Below are 18236 nucleotides of genomic sequence, written 5' to 3'. Positions count from 1 at the left end.
AACAAATCTCAAGTAAGTAAACACTGGTGAATGTCAGAGTCTTCATAAAAACTCTGTATATAAGTTTTAAGAAGATTTTTTGTCTTAAGAGCGGTTGGTCAATGAGGACCTTTGTTGATAATGCATTTTATGATAAAAATTGCAGCTCTTGTGATTTGCAAATTGCACTTTTTCAAGTTGCACTTTTGATATAAGAACAATTAATCGTTCAGCTTAGTAGTAAGACTGACATTTTATAAACTGATTAACAAAGTGAAAGATTTACCTACTGAGACTCTGAAACATCCAGACAATTGATTCTACCAGAGATACTAAAACCCATCACCTTCCACCAAAAAACCCCAAAGATTTCACATGAGATATTCAGAAACATTTCAGAAACACTGTAAGAAGGTGAGGATAGTAGAAAGCAACATTGTCCCAAATGATGACAAACAGGAGGCTGGAGACGTGTTGGATGTGTTGGACCTACTTATTGAGGTTTTTTAAAAATTGTACAATAAATGCTACAGTGTGTTGATGGGTTAGACCCTTCCTAGACGTTCTATCATGACCAAGCCACGACTGATGATCTGGTCTATAACCGTTTTCTCTGAATTTTACTGAAAATTTCATCTCAGTAAGGTCTGTATGTAAGGCCTTCTTTGGGCCCCTCTGACACAGTCTAACCCTTGACAGATGTATGACATAGTGTTTGGCATCATTTTGGACAGTGTTGCCTTCCACGACTTTGCCTTTGTTTCAAGGTTCTAGAAAAAAAATGAAGAACATTTATTAGTTTCTGAATATTTAGGATGATTTTTGCTGGGGCTTATACATTACATTGCAATTGATATATATCTCTGGTAAAACTACCCAGGAGACAAGAATAGGTTTCACACTGTGATCGTCTTACACTTTGGCACAATATGTCTAAATCTGTTTACAGTAACGCATTAGCAATTAGCACAGTATTAATGTACGGCATTAAAAAAAGGTGTTGTTTTGACCAGCAACCCTCTGTTTGGTATCATGTGTTAACTGTTTTCAAAGTATGGCTTTTGACTGGACAAAAGTGCAGCTGAGAAAAACTGTATTCTGTTCTGCTGCTTTCAAAATTACAGAAAAAGTAACCTTAAACCATCTTGTAAACATTAACCACATTTACCACACTGAACTGTTCTTTCAAAATTATATGTAGCATCTAGCAAATGGTATACAGTGCAGTTAACTACATTTTCGTTATTGAGTAGTATCATTGTATGACAGATACTTGTCTATATGACACATTGACCAGCACTAGGAGGATTTGCCGTGGTGTTGTGCCATGTGTGTTACTGAGTAACTGTGACTGTGCACTGCTGGGCTGTTCGTAACTCCATTCTCAAGTCTGAGACAATTCCTACAGCATGACTCACCCCAGGCTCACATGGCATCTGCATGTAAAGGCATTTGTGTAGCTGAAGGAAAGGAACTAGAACAGTGTGTATTATCTAAGAGCTCTAGAGGATTACTTATTACTTAATGTCTTTGAGTGATCATAATGCTTATGAAGCAACAAGGCATTATCATGAGGCATTAAAGGTCCCATATGTTATATGGGTTTATAAATATTTATACACCAAAAACAGTCATAATTGATTTTTACACAACCATTTTCCAACCTCTCCTTATTTCTGACTACTGGTTTTGGTTACTGGGTCTTTAAGACTGATGTATGTAAATAAATAATTTTTATGTATAGACACTTTGGACTGAGATGTGAACGGTACGTTTTGAAACTTTAAAGGGAAGCAAGGAACAGATCATTTTCCATGATGTGGGCCCTTTGTATTGGAATTTAACATAGTAGACGATCTAGTGCAATGAATTATTTCCCATATTGCCTTCAGTGATCCTCCCATTTATTTCTTTTTATTCAAATTATTAGGGATGGTCAATTATTAGAGATGATTAGGGTTGTAAAAATGCATTGATTCATCTATTAGAAGGTGGCGATTTGTCTGCACTGGTTTCAGACTTTTAGAACGCATTGATTGTGATAACCAAAATGAAATTTAAAAAAAAAAAAAGTTATGATGAATTGTTTTTACTGTCTATTGTGTAAACAGTCCCCTCAGTCATATTTGTGTCTTCAGTGTAAAGATTATTCTGAATTACATCAAAATAATCAAATCAAATCTGAAATTTCATCATATCGTTTCCTGTTGAGAAACCTTTCCTTCTTGCCATCTTGTTGTCTGTGTCTCTCTTGTAATAAACAAACCAAACATCATGTTTTGCAGGCTCTAGACGCAGACCGCAGTGTTCTGAGCAAAATGAAGAAGTCGGTCAAGGCCATAAACAGCTCTGGGCTCAGTGAGTATGCGAAAAGATCAGTTCTCCTATGTTTGGCACATGTGATTACGTCAGTCTGAACTTCTTTCACAGCTGCCTCCCCTGAAGATTTCTCACTGGCGAGGTGGACAATATGGCAGAAATGTATCATAATAACTACTTTTTCTACCCCAGCAAAATAGTAGGGCCATATTTAAAAGATGCTATGAAATGTGCACAAACAAACTATGCATGAAAAAAAACTTGGAAATTTCAATTGTTCTTTTTTTTTACTTTTTTACTTTTTTTACATGCAGTTGTTTTATTTTATAGAAGTACCAATGAGATATACTCATAAAAGTGCATTGTGACAATTTACAGTATAAATACCTTTTATTTATTTCATATCCAGTCATCATGAACATTAAGTTATTCCAGACCACCAAAAGTGTCACCATAAGATAAACAGCATTTAAAGCCTTCATCTTTGGGAGATAAAAGAAAATCAAGCAGATCTGAAAAAATCTACAGGTGTTTCTGTCCATCCTTCCATTGTGAGAAGACAACTCAACACTATGAGGATGTGTAGCTGTCAAGAAGCCCTTACTGAGAAATGGAAACAGACAAAAAAGATCATTTAAAAATAAAAAAAGAAGCTGCTGGTGTTCTCAGAACATGTGTCATGTATTCTGAATGTAAAGCTCCAGCTTTGGTTAAAAGTTGTGCCCAGGGGACTTGTAAAGGTGAGATTAAAAGCAGTCTATTTCACAATGTCAGAGCAAACTTAAAACATTACTTCTACCTATATACCTGGTGAGAAGCAGAAAATGCAACCAACTTCTAAGACTGAACTTTGGAGATGTGGAAAAATATCCCTGCAAATATCTTTGAAAAACTGAAAGCAAGTCTCCTGAAAAAAAATAATAATACACAAAAAGGGTGGACAGACTAAGACTGAAATTTTTGATAATATTTTTAGTTGTTATAGCTTCTGTGTAATTTTCTGTTAAATATGTGTTTTTGGCTTTTCTTCCTGACACTGAAAAATGAATAAAGTGAACCATTTTGACTGTAAATTAAATAAATAAAAGGTGGTCTCTGACTTTTGCATAGTACTGTATATCAATAATGATAACATATCGACACATGATCATAAACTGCACAGATGGTTTTGTCTGTAAAGTCAGCTGTTGCTCTAGCCAAGGAGAAAGAAAGGAGAACTCTAAAAAAAGACATGAGTTTAGCTTTTCATTCCATTCATTCCATCTGTACATACTGCTACCTGCCTCAGCAAGCCTCTCTCTCTCCTCCTCTTTCTACTCACTCGCGCTTTCCCTTGCTCTGTCACCATTTACTCTGCTGTTCCCCTTTAATCACACACGGAAATCCCAGCGCTTATTCAGTTATTGTCTGTCCGCATGCCTTATTTTAAGTTACTGCACAGCTCCCTCAAACCATGTCAGACTGTTAAATAGTCTTAAATAGACTAGATTGTGTGGTTTCTATCTCATACTGTTACCCTAAAAATGTACAGTTCAGACAAAATTCAGGTTTCAGCATGACTTCTTTGAGCTATGCAGCACACTTCTTCTTTGCATTCTTTATTAGCTTTGCAGCTTCAGTGCAAAACTTAAAGGGGAATTCCACGTATATTTAAAAATGTCTGCATAATTCAAAAGTTGATATGTAAACAAAGTCGATCATATTATTTAGAGTTGAAATACACATTCTATCTAAACTTGACGACTCTGATCTTTTAACAGTGGTGGTGATAGGAACCAGGGGTTGTGACGTCTACAATGCAAATGTAGCAATTATATGTACTGTTCAAAACGACTAGTGAACCTACATGTCTCCTGAGTTTCCTGAATCCTGAATTTTTTGTATGTAATAAGGCTAATGGTAAAATAGGCAAATTTGAAAAAGAAGTTTTCTTTACTTACAATTTTGCATTACAATAGTCTGCATATACCACACCATGCATGGATTTAAAAAATGCATTTATGCAGCATATTCCTAATCATTTCATGTAACAACTGCTGTGATGTAGCTTTTAAAGGTGTTAAAACTGTGTTCTAACCATTTGAATATGCCGAAATGTTGAAAAGTCTATGAAATTCTCATTTAAAAGTAATGTTTAGACACCAAACTGTCATGACTGATTGAATGTTTGATGTAATGGGACTTTTGTGTGAATTAGATATTTTGCCAAACTAGCGCTTTAAATGGCTTTTATAATGACATCCATTGCATTTACATATCCACATGTGCATGTGACATTTTTTTGACTGCCAGTGTAATTGCTGAAGGTTCTTTTTTGGGCTTATAGTGCCTCTGGAACTGCACCGTTTGTGAGAGACGTGAAAGTTGTATAAAAGGAAAGTTTATAATACGTCATCGCTGTCCAATGAAAAATGTGTATCTCCATTTTTTGCGATTTTTACTTTTCTGCATCGAGCTCAGCAGCTGTCCTTTACATTGTGTGAAAATTTCATGATGAATGGACCAATAGAAATGCTCCAAAATTGCTTAGAATAAAAACTTTTTCCATTAATTTTTACATTGAAAGTAAAGAACATTTTTGCCCTCTCCTGTAAAGTTATTATTTTGGAGATACATGTTTTTCATTGGACAGCGACGATGTGCTTTATAAGAAAGGGGGATGTTTCAAAAGCCTAGGGTCTGAAATAAATGATCTGAGGTTGTCCTGTTGCAAGCAGCAAAGCATGAAAAAGATGCGTGTGATAACAGCCAGTTGGCTTAGGCTGTGAGAAATGTTCTGATAAGGGTGAAGTACTGTTTGTGTTGTATAGTAGAGTCAGTACAGCAAAGTAAGATGCCTCTTTCTTTAGTGCAGGTTTTCTCTGTCTTCAGGCTGTGTGTATTTGTGTTAAACTCTTCATGTCAGCAGTTCATTGATCTTTATAAGCTCATAACTGCCCCCCCAGTCAAAATTCTCAGAGAATACATTGCTCAAGATAAGCTAACAAAATGAGTAAATGAATACTGTTGTTATAGAGGATTTTTAGAGCCTCAATTAGTCACACATTCTGAATGTCTACACGTACAGTATGTGGCGTTTTGTGTTTTGCTTTTAAACCACATAAAACAGCTCATTGCTGGATTGGTAATGACATAAGAATATGACCAGGCAGCTTGTAGGCTAGTGGACTTAAAACGTAAACCAACAGCCTAAATCTAGCATTTATTATCTCATTTATGTCATGCTGTATTGTGTGTGGTGTTTGTGTTGTCAGCTCATGTAGAGAATGAGGAGCAGTACATTCAGGCCCTGGAGAAGTTTGGAGAGGCCTGTGTGTACAGAGACGACCCAGATGTGGGTGCAGCCTTCCTTAAGTTTTCTGTCTTCACCAAAGAGCTCACTGCTCTCTTCAAGAACTTAGTGAGTGTCTCTCTCCTCTCTCTCTCTCTCTCTCTCTCTCTCTGTCTCTCTCTCCCCTCGTCCCCTCTTTTGCTCTCTCTTTTTTCTCCCTTTCTTTTCTTTCTGTCTCTTTCCTTGTCTTCTCTTTTATGTGCCTTTCTGTCTCTCTCTCTCTGTCTTTCTTCTCTCTCTCTTCCTTTCTTTCTCTTAATTCTTTTTGAGTCTTTTTCTGTCTCTCTCTCTTTTCTGTCTCTCCCTCTCTCACTATATCTCTTGTCTCTCTTGCCGTCTCCCTTCTATCCCCCCTCCCCCATCACTGTGTCTAGCTCTATTTAGTCACTCTTCCTCAGTCTGGCTGCTGTGGGAACCAGAGCAGTCATTGTATTGCTTTGCCATACAAGGCCAGTGTTAGTGAGCTGTGTCTCTTTTTCGCAGCATTCGTCTGTAGCAGCTGCCGCTATTCACTGATCTCACAGCATCGTAGCCTTTAAGTGTTCTTTAACACTTCTTTTTCTGTTCCCCAGCTTCACCCCTTCACTGCGTTTAATACAACTTCAAAAGACAGCAGTATAGTTTTAATAAGATCACACAAGGATCACACTGTAGACTCAGTAAGGCGAATTTCACAAACACTCTAGTCATAATGAAAAGTGTAACCTGCCCTTCTCACTGTGTGTTCACAGCTACAGAACATGAACAACATCATCACCTTTCCTTTAGACAGTCTGCTGAAAGGAGACCTGAAAGGAGTAAAAGGGGTATGAGATCTTAATCACCAGCACCTAAGCCATGTATTATTATTATTATTATTATTATTATTATAGTGTAACAAACAACAAAACAAAGCCACAGTAATAATAATAAAAAAAAATAATACTAGTAATAACAATCTCTCAGTTTGGCTGCTGATCATGATGCTATTTGCTGATTCTACATGTATGTGCTTATTTTTTAAAATTACTTTTTTTGTTTATATTGTATTTGCTTATTTATAAGCTCACTTAAGGTGAAATGTGCTCAGATGTACTTCTGTTAAACATAATAATCAAACATACAAACCCATATATGAAACAAACTTATAACACATCAATAAAACAGATATAAGTTCAATTAAAAACCAACATATTTTGTAGTAAAACAGTTTGTTTACTAATGACTAGTTAAGTTATAAAATAATATAATAATATAAGTTACAAAATCTACACTGACAGTCTTTCATTTCTGTTGGCAGGATTTAAAGAAGCCTTTTGATAAAGCCTGGAAGGACTATGAAACCAAAGTGTAAGCACCACTCTTATTTATTCATTGTCCTCATGTTTCTCTTGTTCACACTGTGGTATTTTGGCGGGCTGGAAGCAGGTAGGATCAGGTGAACGGCCGTTGATTTCAAGTTACAGTACAATGATCACAGCCTAGATAAGTATATGAGATATGTCAGTTTTCAGCTTAGTGTTTAGTGGAGCATTCTTTTGCTTTTTGAGAGAGAAAAAATAGCTCTGTGAACTAGACTACCAGGTTTTGTTGTGCAGAGGCAGGTCATTCAATAAGCTGTTGGAATGTCAGGTGTCAGTAGAATGAGAAAAAATTGGTGTCATTTTTGTGGCACCTGTGTTTCCTTGCTTTCAAAAACATAATGAGTGCATTTAAATGCACTTAATAATCCAATCATAATCAGATGTCTGCAGTTATTGGATTATTAAGTGCATGTAAACGCACTCACTGATTCAGGATTAGTAATAGGAGGAACAACAAATGTGCTTAATCTTCCTCTTACCCCAAATGTAGATCCATCAAGATGTATTTATTGTCTAAATTTTGCTTCTTCAGTTTAGTGCTGGACCTTCGAGGCTAATAGCTAACAAGAAGTGGACGCTTATTCCTCCGAACAGTTATCCTCATACAAAACAGAATACTTGAATTATCAGACCCTAAAATACACTGAATCATTGTAATCACATGAGAACTTCCTAATGTGCACTTAGTTTAAAGTATGGACAAAATTCATGGTTCAGGATTGCTGCAACTACTCATTTTTATGTACTTAGTATGCAATTTTTTTTTGCATTTTTATACATAACTATGTCATACAGTGTCAACCACACAGTACAGTCTATTTGAGATTACTTTACAACTTGACACAGTCTAAGGCAAATGTAATGGTTTAACTGTTAACTATATTAGCTTTGTAGCTCCTTTGTATATTTGGACACTGGACATTTTATTGGTTGATGAAGTATATCTAAGGTAAGGGAAAATTGTGTAAATTATAGTTTTCACCAAGCTATTTCATGAAAAAAACACAGGCTCTCTGTTAATGCTAATGATTGCTCTCATATTAGTTTTACGCTGTGATGTAACAGTACTTATACACCAATCAGCCATAACATTAAAACCACCTCCTTATTTCTACACTCATTGTCCGTTTTATCAGCTCCACTTACCATATTTGTAGTTCTACAATCACAGACTATAGAGTACTTTGTTTGCCATGTTCTTCAATGGTCAGATCCCAGACAGGACCACCACAGAGCAGGTATTATTTGCGTGGTGGATCATTCTCAGCACTTCAGTGACACTGACGTGGTGGTGGTGTGTATGTTGCGCTGGTATGAGTGGATCAGACACAGCGGTGCTGCTGGAGTTTTTAAACACCTCAGTGTCACTGCTGGACTGAGAATCATCCACCAACCAAAAACATCAGCATCCTGTGACCACTGATGAAGGACTAAAGGGTGACCAACACAAACTGTGCAGAAACATATATCTTATTGTCTTCAACTTTACATCTACAAGGTAGACCAACAAGGCAGGTATGTCAAATAGAGTGGGCAGTGAGTGGACACAGTGTTTAAAACTCCAGCAGCACTGCTGTGTCTGATCCACTCGTACCAGCACAACACACAGTAATATACCAAAGTGTCACTGCAGTTCTGAGAATGATCCACCACCCAAATAATACCTGCTCTGTGGTGGTCCTGTGGGGGACCTGACCATTAAAGAACAGGATAAAAGGGAGCTAACAAAGTATGCAGAGAAACAGATGGACTACAGTCTGTAATTGTAGAACTACAAAGTGCACCTGTATAGTAAGTGGTGATGATAAAATGGACAATGAGCGTAGAAACAAGGAGGTGGTCATAATGTTATGGTTGAATGGTGTGCATGTAGTCCAGTGTCTGAGTCATTTCAGACCTTTAAGTTAGAGGGCTGGCCTTGTAGCACAGTGGCTTATCATGCTGTGGAGCCATGCCTTGAACAAACAGCCATAATGTCATGGCAAGTTCAACCTTTTTATCACAGGCATAGTGCGTTGGAATGTCTTACTCACAGTCTAAAGCTCTGGTGACAAAACACAACACTGTTTTGGCTCAGTGTGAAACTATAAGGCTAAACTAAACATATTATGTGAATATATCCACACATCTCATATGTACATCTGCTGAGCTCATTTCACATGGAATGTTTTTTTTTTTATTATTCTTTATTGTATGTTCTATTTTGTTGTGTGGGTGGCACGGTGGCACGGTGGCGCAGTGGGTAGGGCTGTCGCCTCACAGCAAGAAGGGCCTGGGTTTGATTCCTGGCCGGGCGACCAGAGTCCTTTCTGTGTGGAGTGTGCATGTTCTCTCCGTGTCTGCGTGGGTTTCATCTGGGTACTCCGGTTTCCTCCCACAGTCCAAAGACATGCAGTCCGGCTACTTGGACATGCTAAAGTGCCCCTAAGTGTGATTGTGAGTGTATATGTCTGCCCTGTGATCGACTGGCGACCAGGGAGTATCCTGCCTTTCGATTAATGACTGCTGGGATAGGTCCCAGCACTCATCCGGGGGTTGTGTATTTATTGTGTTTTATTTTGCCTTTCCCTTGGTTTAATACTTGTTAATTGCCTGTGTGCTTTCTGGTCTGCTTAGTATGTTACATGTCATACATGTGTGTACTCACCAGGACAGATTACTTGTATGTGTAACATACTGGGTGAAATAAAGTGATTCTGTTTTTGATTCTAATAAATGTTGATTAGAAAAAGACAGTATGGTACTGTATCTAATAATTAAATCTCATGCTGTACTTGTGCTCTCCTTGATCTCTGTAGGAATAAGATTGAGAAGGAGAAGCGAGAGCACGCCAAGCAGCATGGCATGATCAGAACAGAGATCAGTGGAGGAGAGATCGCAGAGGAGATGGAGAAAGAGAGACGTGCCTTTCAGCTCCAAATGTGTGAGGTAAGGGATGTAGTTCTAATCCTGGAACATGGGAACACATTTAGACTACTAAAAATAATTTAAAAATAATAAAAAACTTTAAAACAGAGTATTTTGAACACAGTCTAGACCTGTGAGCTGTGTATATATGTGACATAGCGTTTACCAGCAGATGTATTTGTTCTCTCGTTCTGAGGCCTCTTCTGTCTTTTAGTATCTCCTCAAGGTGAACGAAATCAAAGTCAAGAAGGGGGCCGACTTGGTTCAGAATCTTATCAAATACTTTCATGCTCAGTGCAAGTAAGTACTTAAGATGTTCTCAAAATAGAAGCATAGTTAATTCTCTGGTTAAAATGAGCCAGCATGCTCAAACTCTCTTTCTGTCCAGTTTCTTTCAAGATGGCATAAAAGTTGTGGAAAATCTCAAACCGGTGATGGAAAAACTGTCCACAGACTTAACAACAGTGAGTTACTCATACCATCTCAGCCTGTTTGTGCTGCACCATACACTGTTTGAGGCATTTCATCTGAATCTGTCTTTTTGTCTATCAGATTAAACAGGCGCAGGATGGAGAAAGAAAGCAGTTGACCCAGCTCAGAGATGTTCTGAAGTCATCCTTACAAACAGAACAGAAAGAGGTATATAAAACATATTTTACAACAAGATATTGATTTTCCACTTACTTTGCTTAGATTGCAAGAAAAAATGCAAATGTTTAATTAAAACAAAATTTAGTACTGAAATCCTGTTTTAGCAATATTCTCTGCATTTTGGAGTGAAATCAAAGTCTTGTGAATTAATTTTGTCATAAATCTACTCATTTCTTCATTGAAGGAGGGCCACTTAAAGGAGAATTATACCAATTTTTGAAAAAATGATTTCTAATTCAAATGCTAATGTAAATAGTCATTCAGAGTGGTTTGATTGTGAGTTGTGGACCTACATGTCTTCTGTGTTTTTAAATGTAATGTTCATAATAGTAAAACAGTGTTTTTACTGGGTACCATTTTGCCTTACAACACCCTGCATGAACCAGCATTTTAGACCAACGGATTTTTGTAAAACTACTGTAAAACAATGTCTCAGGCATCTGGCAGTGTATTCATAACCATTTCACATAATAACTTTCTGTGAGGGAGCTTTTAGAGGTGTTCAACACTTCAGATGTCTGGTTCCTATCAGCACCACTGTGAACAATTGTGACTCAGCGCATTTCACATAAAACCACTGTAAATGTCTTTGTTTACATCTTAACCAACAGAAATATTGAAAAATCACAGGAATTCCCTCTTAGATTTGGTACATTAAATGCTTTGACTCGTATCAGAAAACTGTTCAAACTGGATATCTTTGACTTTGGCAGGACTCTCAGGCTAAACAGAACACAGGCTACAGTCTACACCAGCTGCAGGGCAACAAGGCCTACGGCACAGAGCGCTCCGGGATGCTCTCCAAGCGCAGTGAAGGGTGAATAAACGCCTTACTCTAAACATTAGATAATACAGCAGTGTTTTTTATATATCTCTGGGGTGCAACGCTTTGACTTAATAAGCCATTTATAATAATACTCTACATTTATTTGATACTTCAACCCTCAAAAGTGACAGCTATTGCCAGTGATAACAGAAGCATGATGTAATTAATTGTGAATTAATTCCCACTTGTAGCTTTTTGTAAACTAAGGGATACGTTAAGTTGAATGTGCAGATTCTAAATGTTCAGTTCATTCCACATCTGTGTTTATAAGTAGAAGAGGAGATATATTTTATATTTTTATATTCTGATTTAAATACGATAAAAATTATTGTTGTTTTTGTGGCAAGAAAACCCACCCACATTTTTGCCACATTTTTGTCATTGACACTATAAAAATGAAAGGATGTTGGAAGTGTAGACACAAACCTGTTGATACAGAATGTAAATTAAATCAAAATGTATGTAATTAATTTTGCAATTTGCAATTAAACATGTAAACATGATTAAATTTAAAAATGGCAATAAAGAAGTAATAACGCAACTTGTAAGGGTTAATGTTCTAACATTGTTGGTTAGTTTGCTTTCCAAATAGTCATTTAGATTCCTACATTGTAATGTTTGTCTGTGAATGTTAAGTAGTTCATTTAAACCGAATTAAATTAATTAACCCCAATTAATCCAAACTGCTTACACTGAGTGGTATTGGCTGAAAGTGAATACTAATGTCTCCTAATGTCTGTGCTGTTTTCAGGCTGAGGAAGGTATGGCAGAAAAGGAAGTGCTCTGTGAAGAATGGATACTTGACCATTTGCCATGGAACAGTAAGTAACAGTCTGGATCCTGCTCCCTAAAAAACTCCACCAGATTTCTTCACCAATACTTCTTTAAAGTGACCCCCTTTGTGAGATCAGTAATTTGTCTATGTGGGAGTTACTGTAGTCCTGAGGTTTGCAAGCAAGCAAATCAGAAAGACAAGACAGGAAGGAAGAGCTTTTGGAGAAGTACAGTATGACAGTGAAAGTGTGCACAGAGGACAGCTGAGTAAGCATTAACTTTAACTGGGGTGGTTTCATCCCCTCAGCAATCTCGTCAGAGATGCATGACAGCACACTGTAGAAGGGTAATGCATAAGTGCTCTGGGTATAGTGAGAATTATTAATAACTTTAGTCTGTATTTTAACTCTAAGAACCCGCTGCATTCATTAGTCAGTCATAACAGCACACTTTACACATTAGTTGAATAGTAGTTACTGGATAATATGCCTCAACATTCTATTATCTAATTATCCACAGAATGCAGTTTCCTCATTTTAGAAGTCCCTCAGTTCATCTACGATTTTTTTTTCTTCCAAAACATGCAAGTAATTTACAAAACCTGAAGCAAATTAGATTTTTGCCTTGGGTGAGCAAGCAAATCAACAATTATAAAGGCGTTTTATTTTTTAAAGGCTATTTTTTATTGTAGCACCCTCATTGCTCGCTAGGAGCTCAACACAGAGTCACAACATTTCACACAAGGAGAGCTAACAGTGTCCTAGTTAATCTTGTAACAGAGGTAAAAATATTTTATTTGATTATGTTTGTTTAAAATATTCAAGTTGATTTCTGTCGTTGAAATGCTGCCAAGGGTTCCTGCATAAAGATGTTATGATTAATGACTGAATAATGCAAAATTTAGATTAAGGCATTCTCACATTTTTGTTTAATTGTTTAGGACTTATAAATGTGCCAGCTGATCAGTGCCATCCTTCCCTTTTCTTTATAGGCTAACACACCACCAGCCAAGCTCAACCTGTTAACTTGCCAAGTGAAATGCAACCCAGAGGAGAAGAAAAGCTTTGATCTCATATCCCGTGAGTCACATCCACTACAGACATGAAGCATACTATTACAGTCCATAAATGTTGTAAGTCTTGGTTAAGTGCCAGCATACCATTCTTTGCTGATTATTTATCTCTTCCTTTTGCAACAGACGACAGAACTTATCACTTTCAAGCAGAAGATGAGACAGAGTGTCAGATGTGAGTTTCATTGTGTGTATATTAATAGAAATGTGTGAAAATATTGTGTGAAGAGAGAGAGAGACTGAGAGAATTAGACCACTGTGTTGATAATGAGCAAACAGTGAATATGCTTGTAAATGTATTTTTTAAACTCCTATTGCAGATGGGTTTCCGTTCTGCAGAACAGTAAGGAGGAGGCCTTGAACAATGCCTTTAAAGGGGATCAGGATGAGGGAGAGAACAATATTGTGCAGGAACTGACCAAGGCCATCGTGAGTGAGGTGAAGAGGATGAGTGGAAACGATGTTTGCTGTGACTGCGGAGCTCCAAGTGAGTCATCTACTCCATCAGTCCGTCCTTACCCTCCACAGCACCCTCACTTTTACTCACATTTGAGGCCAAGTTCATTCATCAGCTAACTTCAGTTTATCAGTATATATGACAGATGTTCAGAATTTGCTAGTAGAACTTTTTTCCACAAGAACCTAAATATCAGCTGATGACTATTACATTGTGTGTTTGAGCGGGGTACTTAAAGTGATCGGCAAAAGATCAAATTTACAGGAATGCAGTTAATAGCCAAGATGTGTCTGAAGTTTGCTTATGGAAGCTTATGACCACTATAGACTAATAGTTTCTGACACATGCTATTATATGTAGAAATTGACAGATTTATAGAAAAATTTCAGGTTTTAAGAAGTCAGCTACTACAGTTTTATACAGTGTAGTCTATGCAATGCACTTCTGTCTATTTCAATAGATAGCAGTATGTCACACATTGTCAGAAACCACGTGAACAGTTTATCTGAGATTACTTACTTAGCTTGACATGATTTGAGTGATGATTTCGGCACGCAGGTTGCACTATGCTAATTGATTGAGTATAAGTTTCCATTATTTGTTAGCTACATACAGTGGAAAACAAAAGAAGCTAACTCACATGCCTTAGCCTGTGATTGGCTGCAATTTCGATAAGGGGACAATTATGCAGTTTGTTTTTTTGCCACATTATCGTTTTAACTGTCACAGGAATGTGTCAAATGTTAAATGTACGTCAAACAAAATACTATCATGAATATCTTTATCTTAAAGTTACTCTGTTATTCCTGCAGATCCAACATGGCTCTCCACAAACTTGGGTATTCTGATCTGCATTGAATGCTCTGGCATCCATCGGGAAATGGGTGTGCACTACTCCAGAATACAGTCTCTTACTTTAGATGTGCTTGGAACATCAGAACTCTTGGTAGGTCTTTCTAAGGTTCCAGCTATGACAGCAGGGGTATCACACATCCAATGGTTAATAACTCATAGGTCTACCAAACTTTTGGCAGCTGGCCAGGAATGTGGGGAATGCAGGCTTCAATGACATCATGGAGGCCAAACTTTCAGGAGAGGACATATCCAAACCAAACCCCTCGAGTGACATGTGAGTGACTGATTTTATTAGTGAGATCTTTCTTCATTATTAAATGAGGCGTCCATCTTCTCTGCTACTCGCCTAAACTGTTCAAACAATCCTACATCTCATTAAGATCAACCCTGTAATGTATAGTCCAAACAAAGCACCTGATCATTTTTCTGTCTCTTTAAAGGACCAAGTTGGCACAAATTCAAATCTGACATGTTTGGTGTCTGAAGTTTGGTCCTTTGGTTTTCCACTTATGCTATGGGGCTAACAGTAATGGAAGCTGATTCTCCAGCATTAGCATTATCAATAGAGTTGTCATGTAATGTCAAAAAGACTTGCTTGTATGGTTTCTGACCACATAAAAAATATATATCGCAGAAAAATATATCACAGTAAATCAAAACTGACACTTACAAAATGCTTTTTATCTATTAAGCGTGACACACAGCTAAAAAGAATGGTCCATCTCGAAGCCTGAATTTTGTCAGTTTGTTTAGATAACAGTATGTCTAAAATGATGTAAGCAAGTTTACTTAACAAGCTCAACATGGTCTGAGGTAAGTGAAGGCAGACAGTTTGCACAATGCTAATTGATGCCTTGTAGCTCCACTGTTAAACATGAATTAAACAGAGCTGATTATTGAATTGTTGTATCTGTCCATCAGGCAGAGCCGGAAAGACTTCATCACAGCTAAATACATAGAAAAGCGATTTGCCCAGCGCAGACGTATGGATGCACCTGCCAAACTGCGCATCTTATACGAGGCTGTGAAGGGCCGGGACATCTTCTCCCTGCTGCAGGTGTACGCTGAAGGAGTGGACCTCACAGAGACTTTAACCATGACCAGTGAACATGTGAGTCAGTGGCAGCTGTGCAAAACCACACACAAAAAAATGTAATTTACACAATTAATCTCCCCCTTAACCTCTTACATGGTTTTATTACACACGTCTATAACCTAAGAATAGCTCAACCACTTTGCATTGAAGTGCCTGTAGTTACTGAACAATAAGCTGTAGTATGTAATAAGCCTTGGATTTTAATTACCCAAGACATGTTTGGTGTCAAAGTATGCTTCTTTAATGTTTTGTGGGAGCTATAGGTTAATGTAGCTAACAAGGGATGGAAGCTTCTTGAACTCCAGCCATGAGTGTGATGCAAAGCCCAAACCATCACACAATAGACTCGATAGTAATGTCAGCTAGTGGAATCTGACAATGTATGACATTGACAAAAGTACGGACACAGTTCATCCTAAGACGGCTGCTGCTGTTTTTATGTAACATACTTCTGTTCATTTGGTAACACTTTGTTGAAGAGCAGCATTTGTAAGGCGGCACCTACATTAAGTCATTTATGGCACCTGATTTACCTACATAAACCTTTATAAAAGCTAATTCCAAGAAGCATCAGTTGTAAAAAAGGCTGCTTTTGCTCATTTTGATGTCATTTCACCTCAGCAAGTGTTATGACAACTGATACTTGTTGAATAAGCTTTTACAAATGCCTTTAAAATGTCATTTGTAATGAAAGACCTATATAGGTCTTGTGCAGCCTTATGAACGCTGCTCTTTCGTAAAATGTTAGTTTACAATAGATAACACCATATCATACAGTATCTATGAACCACTATTTGAGATTACTTTTTAGGCAAGTGTGTGATGGTTTAGTCACATTTGCATGATGCTCATTTGAGATTAGTTGATGCATTTAGGCTTGATTTTATTTGTGATGCCAGTTGGTGAGATACAAGCTTCCATTACTTGTTATGTAGCTTTGTAGCTTGATTTCTAAGCCAAAGCTGCTGAGTTTGGGTAACTGGGAAGAACAAAGCTATAGGGGCTCTGTGGATCTTTAAAGGGGAATTACACAATAAGATCATTCAGAGTAGTCTAGAGAAACTTATCAAGTCAAAATTCTTCACTGTGGGGGTGATAGGAACCAGACATCCAGAGCTTTTAATGCCTCTCAAAGTTCCGTCACAGAAAGTTATTACACCAAATGGTTTCGAATACACTTCCTGATGGCCGAGACATTGTTTTACACTAGTTTTGAGAAAAGATTGTCACCTAAAATATATATTTTTTTAAATACATATTGTCCAGTAGAACTCAAAGTATTTTTTTTCAGATTAACCACTCTTTTACCATTATTAACATTACATATAAAATTTTAGAACACATGAGTAGGTTCTTTAGTTGTAATGGATAGTAAATAAACTGGCTATATTTGCATTGTAAACATTACATCCACTGCTTTGTATCATCACCACCACCACTGTAAAGAAATCCAAGTTGGTTAACTTCTCTACAATGTACCATTTTGCATTAAAACACATTAAGTCTAGTCATGGACTGTATTTTGCTTTTAATGGAAAATCTCCATTCAAAATCCTGTGTAGTTCAGGTCTTAACCGCTCTCCGGGAAACTTTTGTTTACATCTCTATGAACGAATTATGCACAAATTTTGAAAAATCTGTGTTCCCTTTTAAAGTCGCTTCTAAGTTTCCTCAATCCATTTCACTGTGTGGTACAGTATGACCAGTACATGTTCTCCTTTTTTAGTCCTTAAAGTTTTTTTCTGATTGACTAGTTTGCTCCTCTCACTTTGACAGGAACCGGGTGAGACAGCGCTGCACCTAGCAGTACGAATGGTGGACAGAAACTCCCTCCACATTGTAGACTTTCTTGCACAAAACAGGTAGGACAGCATTGTGAACATGTTGCTACATCAATTAATAAAAGATCATTGTGGTTAGTTTATCATTCCACAAGAGGCTTATGTGTGCATATGTGTATGTGTGTGTTTGTGTAGTGGGAATCTAGACAAACAAACAGCAAAGGGAAGCACAGCGCTGCACTATTGTTGCCTGACAGACAGCAGTGAATGCCTAAAACTTTTGCTACGGGGAAAGGCCTCTGTCTCCATCAGTAAGAGACACATTCATATAAATAGACACCACGGCAGTTTTATAATGGCATTGCTATTGAATAATTTAGTCACCCTGCCAATGCCAACCCTTTTATCCCCTCCACCTAAACAGTTATAACACAAAAATCCTGCTTTCAAGTACTGTATATTCATGGTGTGCTCTGCCACCTGTTTTCACTCAGCTAATGACGCTGGAGAGACTCCTTTGGACTTGGCCAGACGACTGAAGCATACACAGTGCGAGGAGCTGGTAAATAAAGCTTTGATTTATGCTTTTATGATTTATAATTTTTACTACTTTTTCAATTTGAGTAGATCACATGGCTAGTTACAACACTGAATATATATGAATGCTTTTTTTACGGTGTAGTTTCATTTGTTATTAATTTCTTAATGTAAAATGTGTCATAACTTTTGCACAGGCCATATTTTATGTTTTTTTTTCCCCCAATGTTATATTTAGCACATACGCAGTAATTGTACTTTGAAATTGTGTAAAAATGTGGTCTTTGTAGAGGATGTATTAACTTATT

General features: G+C 37.3%; 1 protein-coding gene across 1 annotated transcript in view; it reads left to right on the top strand.

Moving 5' to 3' along the window:
- asap2b (ArfGAP with SH3 domain, ankyrin repeat and PH domain 2b) overlaps window positions 1-18236 on the top strand; it is a 29234-nt gene that overhangs the window by 5696 nt on the left and 5302 nt on the right. Inside the window, exons 2-20 of the mRNA XM_036581887.1 lie at window positions 2265-2337; window positions 5553-5698; window positions 6361-6435; window positions 6909-6958; window positions 9771-9900; window positions 10094-10179; window positions 10268-10343; window positions 10432-10518; window positions 11244-11347; window positions 12108-12177; window positions 13122-13209; window positions 13329-13377; window positions 13523-13689; window positions 14472-14605; window positions 14694-14788; window positions 15436-15625; window positions 17387-17472; window positions 17587-17702; window positions 17886-17953. Of these exons, the coding sequence (XP_036437780.1) occupies window positions 2265-2337; window positions 5553-5698; window positions 6361-6435; window positions 6909-6958; window positions 9771-9900; window positions 10094-10179; window positions 10268-10343; window positions 10432-10518; window positions 11244-11347; window positions 12108-12177; window positions 13122-13209; window positions 13329-13377; window positions 13523-13689; window positions 14472-14605; window positions 14694-14788; window positions 15436-15625; window positions 17387-17472; window positions 17587-17702; window positions 17886-17953 (1890 nt within the window). The remainder of the gene's footprint in view (window positions 1-2264; window positions 2338-5552; window positions 5699-6360; window positions 6436-6908; window positions 6959-9770; window positions 9901-10093; window positions 10180-10267; window positions 10344-10431; window positions 10519-11243; window positions 11348-12107; window positions 12178-13121; window positions 13210-13328; window positions 13378-13522; window positions 13690-14471; window positions 14606-14693; window positions 14789-15435; window positions 15626-17386; window positions 17473-17586; window positions 17703-17885; window positions 17954-18236) is intronic.

The sequence above is a fragment of the Colossoma macropomum genome, unplaced genomic scaffold (assembly GCF_904425465.1).
Source record: "Colossoma macropomum unplaced genomic scaffold, Colossoma_macropomum, whole genome shotgun sequence".
NCBI lineage: Eukaryota > Metazoa > Chordata > Actinopteri > Characiformes > Serrasalmidae > Colossoma > Colossoma macropomum.
This window is presented reverse-complemented; position numbering and strand designations above follow the sequence as displayed.